Source organism: Cebus imitator, unplaced genomic scaffold (assembly GCF_001604975.1).
Source record: "Cebus imitator isolate Cc_AM_T3 unplaced genomic scaffold, Cebus_imitator-1.0 Scaffold14, whole genome shotgun sequence".
Lineage (NCBI taxonomy): Eukaryota > Metazoa > Chordata > Mammalia > Primates > Cebidae > Cebus > Cebus imitator.
In genome coordinates, this window is record NW_016107329.1 from 11206050 (window position 1) to 11213481 (window position 7432).

A 7432-nucleotide genomic window follows, 5' to 3' on the forward strand; every position below is an offset into this window, starting at 1 on the left:
CACCCCGGGCTGCCGCGTGGAGGCCCTGTCCTCTCCTCCGCCCACGGTCACCCCGGGCTGCTGCGTGGAGGCCCTGTCCTCTCCTCTGCCCACAACCACCCCGGGCTGCTGCGTGGAGGGCCCTGTCCTCTCCTCTGCCCACGGTCACCAGTGAGCACCAGGGACGGGCTTTCCAGCTGCACCCGGAGCTCTTTCTGCTGCCAGAAGCTGCCTGGCCGCCTCCACCTGTGACGATGCACCCCCTACCCCAGTGAGTGGGTTCCTGGGCCCCACCCAGCTCCACCTGTGAGGGTGCACTCCCCCACACCATGAGTGGGTTCCTGGACCCCACCCAGCTCCACCTGTGAGGGTGCACTCCCCCACACCATGAGTGGGTTCCTGGGCCCCACCCAGCTCCACCTGTGAGGGTGCACTCCCCCACACCATGAGTGGGTTCCTGGGGCCCCACCGGCTTCACCTGTGAGGGGTTTCCAGGGTCTCACCTGGCTCCACCTGTGAGGGTGCACCTCCCCGCCCACACTGTGAGTGGCCACGTGAGTGGGTTCCTGGGGTCCCACCGAGATCCATCTGTGATATGCCCCCCCGCCCACACTGTGAGCGGTGTCTGGGGCCCCACCCAGCTCCCATCTCCTCTCCTGCATTCTCTCTGCTGCTTGTCAGCAAAGCCAAGGTCACCCCGGGTTGGAAGGGGGACCCGGGATGCTGCTCAGACGTCCCGGCCGCTCTCCCACCCCCACTCCCCCACTCCCCCACTCCCCCACGCCCCCACACCCGGTTTTCAGGATGAAATTGTCCTCAAATAAAGCCAGTCTTCGAGTCAGTTTGCAAGAGGAAGGAAGTTTGCTTCAGGCGCCTCATTCTGTTGGAACAAAGGGATCTAAAGATAGACACGTGGTCCCACCTCCCTGGCCTGTCACATGGCCAGGAGCCAGGACCCGATTTTCTGTGAGGAAAGCTCGGTGGTGGGCTTCACCTGTGTATCCGCTGAGCCAAGGGCACCTCTGCCCTTCCCGCCCATCATCCCTGAGGTGACCAGAAGAGATCGGCCCCACCAGGCAGGGCTGCTGCAGTGGGGCAGGGGCAGGCCTGGCCACCCCCACACTGGCCTCCCCTGCCGCCTCTGCCCAGATGTGCAGGGTGTAGGAAGTGACCCGCACAGCAGGGGAGTGGACGGGCAACCTCCACCAGGCCTCGGACGTGAGACCCTCACCCTCCCCTTCAGACCCGCCTAACCCTCCCCCTCAGACCTGCCTCCGAGCTGTGGGGTGATCACTGGGGTATTGGTTGGGGCAGGATGTCGTGCCACCTGGTACTCCCACAGAGGACCTGGGTGAGGGGGCTCGGCCTGGCCTGGGCTGGGCTTGGGTGGTGAAGACGGGTGCGGGGCCCACCGCCTCCCGGACATCCGAGAGGATGGAGCGCCACGACGCCACGCTCGCCTGCCTGCATCTCCTCCGGGGACCTGCCTCCTCAACTGGGTGCCACCCTTGTTCTTCCGTGAGCTTCTTAGTCTTATGGCTGCAAAATTAAGTCAATTGGAACTTTTTTAAAAATGTGATCATAAGTGCAGAATTTCCCATCATTCTTGAGTGGATTCAAAACATCAGGAAGAATGACAACTTACACATGTAAACGAAAGGAACACCCAACGCCCTGAATATCCCAGGGCCCCCGGCTGCAGATGGTGTGTGTGGGGAGCAGTAAAAGGCCAACACTCTGACGGTGGTCAGAGAGCATCCTTCGGCCTCTTCAGCTTCATGGAGTGGCCGGTGACCACTTCAGATGCAGTGACTTTTTTTCTTTTTGAAGATGGAATCTTGCTCTGTCACCAGGCTGGAGTGCAGTGGTGAGATAGCAGCTCACTGCAACCTCCACCTCCTGGATTCAAGCAATTCTCCTGCCTCAGCCTCCCCAGTAGCTGGGACTACAGGCTGGCATCACCATGCTCAGCTAATTTTTGGATTTATAGTAGAGACGGGCTTTCACCATGATGGCCAGGGTGGTCTCAATTGACCTCATGATCCGCCCACCTCAGCCTCCCAAAGTGCTGGAATTACAGGCGTGAGCCACCGCACCCGGCCTGTGATTTTTTAGAGTTTATTTGTATGAGCTTGGCCGTGTGCAGTTTCTGATCATGCAGAGGGGGACCCTGCTTTTCAAACCCAGAACGAGGCATTTGATCTAAGGGATAATATTTAGAATCTGTCCTGGCCCAAGGAGTCCAGAGGCGCCAGGGGCTACCAGCAGGTGGATGCTGCAGTGTGGACAGGCAGTGTAGATGGTGAACAGGCAGTGTGGACAGTGGATAAGCGGTATGGATGGTGGACAGGTGGTGTGGACGGTGGACAGGTGATGTGGAAGGTGGCAGGCAGTGTGGACAGTGGACAGGTGGTGTGGACGGTGGAGAGGCGGTGTGGATGGTGGACAGGCAGCATGGACGGTGGACAGGCGGTGTGGAAGGTGGCAGGCAGTGTGGACAGTGGACAGGTGGTGTGGATGGTGGATAGGTGATGCTTTGAGCCCTGTGGGCCTGTGACACCCAGAGAGTGGGAGCCCGCATGTGAGGAGTTGGGGCCTCGGCACTGGATTCCACAGGCTGCTGTGAGAAGGCCCCCCTCCCTTCCTCCGATTCGTTAGCAGGGAGAGCTGCTGGGCTGGGCCCTGTGGGGAGGGTGGGGAGCCAGGCATGGTCCCTGCAGTCTTGAGTAGGGGCTTGCAGGCACCCATGGAGTGTGCAGGGTGCCGGGAGGGCCCCTGGCTGGTGAGGAGGTGGAGAAGGTCCTCTCCAAGGTGGCGTCTCCATAGGAAATAGAGTGGGGTCAGACTGGCCACAGAGGGGCCGCTGAGCAAGGGCTCCTGGCCTGAACCTCGCCTGTCTGAGGAATTCTGAGTGTGTGGCTAGCCCCTGGAGGGGGTACGAGGAGGCCCCCGTGGACAGCCTGTCCCAGAGGCCGCTTTCACTTCACGTACCACTCTCCGGACGTGGAGGGGCGGTGGGCAGTGTCTGTCCATCTCTAACACACAGGAAAGATGTCTGCTGTCAGCAGGGCCCCAGAGCAGGTGCGGGCGAGGTCCAGAGCTGCGTCAGGAATGCCTGCGCTATGAGGGAACACGCCGCCCACCTCCTGGAGCTGCCACTGTGGAGTCTGGGAGTCATGGTGGAAATGTCCATTCGATGCCTGACTCACGGTCAATGGCGTCTGGAGGCTGAAGCGTGGAAGGGAGACATGGGTGATGCTTCCCCGATCGTGGCCAGGCCCCAGTGAGCCCAGCTGCCAGCCTCCTGCAGCTGCCACTGACCGTGGCAGCCCCGGTCCAAGCTGACCCCCATGACAGACCTGCCAGCTCACAGTAGCAGTCTTTTTTGTAGCCCCCAGAATTTCTCAAAACTCCAGGGAGAGCCTTCCCCCGAGCTCTGTGTCAGCCGTGTGCTTCTCCAGGGTGAGCAGATGCTGGGTTTGAGGAAGGCGCCTCCTGGTTTCCTCTCTGAGGCTGCAGCTGTTCCTGGTGAGAGAGAAAAACGCAACGTAAAATCTGAATGTTGAACTGTGCAGTCTAGGCTGCCATCAGCTGCACAGACGCAGAGGTGCGCACCGGTGGGGGTCACCTCGCCCGGAGTACTGGTGTGACTGTTTCTGTCCTTCTCCCACAAAATAAGCCATTGCTGAGACATAGCTGCTTACTGGGAGCGGACCTTTGCCTGGAGCTCTCCCTGCAAGGCTCAGTGGAAGGGCCTCGACATCTGTGTGGCTCGGGCAGCCCCGTGACGCTGTGGCCCCACTGCTCTGTCACCAGCACTGGGGCTGTCTCCAGCTTGGAGGCAAACCAGCCCGGTAGCCGGCAAGGCCACAGCCGCCACAGCCCAGGAGGGGCCCCTGTGGGTTCCCTGAGTCCTGTGTTTACACTTGCTCGTCTGCAAGACTGGAGGAGCAGGATGTAAGCCTGTTGCCAGGTTGATATTAGCTCTCATTTTCCCCTGGGAATTTCCAGGTACTAACACCTCTCTGACCCACATCTTCAGGCTGTGGGTGGCCTGGGTCCTCAGGTGCGGAAGAATTGAGTGTTTAAGCCGTTCTCAGGCCATCAGCATGAGTCCTGCATCTTAGAGGGAAATCAAGTGGCTGTTCAGGTGTAAATGTGTCTGTGTGATGAGAGCACTGGCCAGAAATCGCGTCTGCTCCAGGTCAGTGTCCCTGAGGCACAGGCGCCTGGCACCTGCTCTGAGACTGCCAGCCTGTCAGTCTGCACGGCTTTCCCTGGAGGGTCTTGCTGGCCCCGTGCTCCCTGCCAGCCCTGACCCCGTGCTCCCGGCCGGTCCTGACCCCCTGCTCCTGGCCGGTCCTGACCCCGTGCTCCCGGCTGGCGCTGGCCCAGTGGCTGCAGGTGCTGCAGTGCATCCAGGCCCCTTGAACCTGCTGCATGCAGGGATGGATGCGGGGGTTGGCCCTGCTGTTGCCATCCTGTCTCATTTGTATCCAGCTAATGGCGAGGCCAGAGGTGTGGCACAGACCCCCGAGGGTCCCGTGTGTGCAGTGGCAGTGGCCTGTTCCTTGGCCAGGGTTTCCTCGTGGGCCACAAGTTATTCCACCCGCAACAGGTTCGGGCCAGGGATCATCTGAACGTTTTCCCCGACGTGGGTGAGACTCAGACCAAAGCGAAGTCATCCAAGGAGCCAGGACCCAGCCCTTTGCTGCCGCTCCCCTGCCTCCCCTCTGCCCAGGTGTCTGTCTTTGTCCTTCCCTCTCTCTGCCTCAGTCTCTCTCTGTCTGAACCTCTTATACCACACTATAAAAATTGTTGGTGAATCACTCAACTCGCAGCTTTTGTGTGCTGGGAAGCGAAAGGCCGTGCTCCCTGCCGGTGCTGACCATCTCCGTACTGGAAACTGAAAAGCCTTTCTCCAGCCACACGACGTGGCTCCTGCAGCTGCCCGTGGAAGTGCCGGCTCTGCATGGGATCGGTGGGGGCAGTTTCTCGGGGCTGACGCATGCTGTCTGTCTTCCCCACAGATGAAATCATGCACCAGGACATCGTCCCGCTCTGTGCTGCTGACATCCAGGACCAGCTGAAGAAGCGCTTTGCTTACCTGTCCGGTGAGTTCCGGAAGCCGGGACAGGGTGGAGAGGGAGAGGTCTGGGGCCAGGTGTGGGCTGAGCAGCCCCCGTGGCCTGGGCTGGGCTGGAGCTGGGAAGGGTCATGTGAGGGCTGCTCGTTCACTGCCTTGGGTGTGATCTATGACCTAGAGGCTCTCCCTATCTCTGTGCAGCAGGCAGTTGGCACACGGCCACTGGGAGGAGGTGGGCAGAGGAATGTCAGGGTCCCCAGTGGGACGTAGCCTGGGCACCACTGACTGCAGCCTCCAGGGACAAACGTGGGTGGTGTGTGGGTGCTGAGCCCGTGGGCTTCAGTGACCCCCAGTTCCCGCTACATCCGGGCACCTTCTGGCTGCTCTGGCCACCCTCCCAGGCCACGCTCCATCCACTGTGGCCTCCACCCCTGCGTCTGGCCCACCTGTGGAGGTGGTGCCTGCAGCCATGGGGACACAGTGAGGCCCCCAGCCCCCTGTGTGGGTGCGGCGAGGGCGCCTGCAGTGGCCCCGAGCTGTGCAGATGCCGTTCTTATGTCAACAAATCTGCCCAACAGGACCCATCAGAAAAAAACCCCACACACATGCATGCCCTCCCTGGGCCATGAGGGTGCCCTGGCACTGAGGACGCAGTACTCTTGGGAGTCAGCCTCTGCCTTCTGCGTTCCGCCAGCAGCCCAGCCCCCACTCCATGACTGGCATGGTGGGGGCCTCCATCCTGCACCTGCACCCCCAGAGCCAGCCTGCACCCCAGGCCAGGACTTGGAGTCTAAGGGAGGCTGACTGCCAGAGGCCAAGGCACAGCTGGTGGGTTTTTTGAGAACAAAGTTGAAGAGACAGCCAGCAACACGATGGCCTGAGGAGAAGGAGAGCTGTCCCGGGATGGACCCTGCTTTCCATGGTCTTGTGGCCCGGGAGGAGGAGGGGAGGAAGCGGGTAGTCTCTGGGAACTGAAAACTCCCAGAGGTCGGGGGCTCCAAGCTCCCTGCATTGGGGACCAGGCGCAGTGACGGCTCAGGAGAGGCACTGTGGCTTCTGCCGGTTCCTCCTGCGTCCTCAGCTCCCTTATCCCTTCCACGACTCCAGAGAGGCTCACGGCCTTGCCACGAGGCCTGGGCAAGTCCTGACCTAGGCCTCCAGCCTTGACCTTCCTCCAGATGCCAGGCCGTGCCCCACCCACTGGTGCCTGGGAGGGCAGAGTCCCGGGACGGCCCCAGACACCACCTTTTCTCAGTGGTTTCTCTGACGCCACCCCAGGAGCGCTGTGAGGGCATTTTGCAGATGAATTTGAGGCTCCCAATCAGCTACTTTAAGGTCTTCCTTGGTGGGCCGGACCCGATCAGCCAAGCCCTTAGAGATGTGTTCTTCCCGGCATGAGAGATTCCAGGTGCAGGAAGGATTTGACACCTGGGAGTTCTCTGTGTGGCCCTGAAGGAAGCAGAGGCCGCCTGACCAGGATGAGAGCTGCCCCATGGAGGAAACTGGGGCCTTGGCACTGCAGCTGGGAACAGAGCCTGCCAAGCCCGTAGTGGGGAGCTGGAGGAACAGCTCAGAGACGATCACAGCCCAGCGACCCTCCACATGGACCTGGAGACCCCGAGCAGAGACCCGCACTCTGATCAGAGGAGCGTCAGAGGTCCTGGACCACACTGAAGCCTCCGTGGGCTCCTCTCCCTCCTGGAATAAAAGCCGGACTCCCCTGTGCTACTGCTGCCCACTCTGGTCTCCTGCCCACACCCTAGAGGCAGGCTGCCTCCCCATCCCCTGCCTCGGGCCAGCCTCGGGCCTTTGCATGGCAGGCCTTCTCCCTGCAGCCCGTTTTTTCCACGGGGCTTGGGGCTGGCCCGTCCCCTCAGGCCCTTGCTCAGAGGCATGCCCTTGGCCACACCCTCTCCCTCCTCACCTGTGCTCTGCCACATACCCCTTGTTACGTGACCTTGTGTCTTCCTGTGCATGGTGAGGGTCCCTCCTGAGAGCTGGACTTGCTCACGGCTGCCCGCTGACTCCTAGAGGTGCACCCAGTCCGGAGCCATGTCCTGAAGGCTCGGCCATGGGCCCAGCTGGGGTGGGACCCCGTGCAGGCCAGGCTGTTCTCAGGATCCAGGTTGTAGCAGCAGTACTGCGTCTGAGACAGATTGGTGTCAGCTGGCGCTTCTGCAGGTGTGCGTGGATTTGGATGAAGTCCGTGGCAGCCCTTGGTGGTTCCCTTCTCACCACATCTGAGATGGATCGGTGTCAGCTGGTGCTTCTCCTGCAGGTGTGCGTGGCTTTGGATGAAGTCCGTGACAGCCCTTGGTGGTTCCCTCCTTACCGCGTCTGAGACAGATCGGTGTCGGCTGGCACTTC

General features: G+C 61.2%; 1 protein-coding gene across 10 annotated transcripts in view; it reads left to right on the top strand.

Annotated features, from left to right (window-relative positions):
* Positions 1-7432, top strand: part of MCF2L (MCF.2 cell line derived transforming sequence like) — a 212943-nt gene that overhangs the window by 120987 nt on the left and 84524 nt on the right. For all 10 annotated transcript variants that reach the window (XM_017502483.2, XM_017502537.2, XM_017502520.2 and 7 more), the window contains one exon: positions 5010-5093. In XM_017502483.2, coding sequence (XP_017357972.1) covers positions 5010-5093 — 84 coding nt within the window. The remainder of the gene's footprint in view (positions 1-5009; positions 5094-7432) is intronic.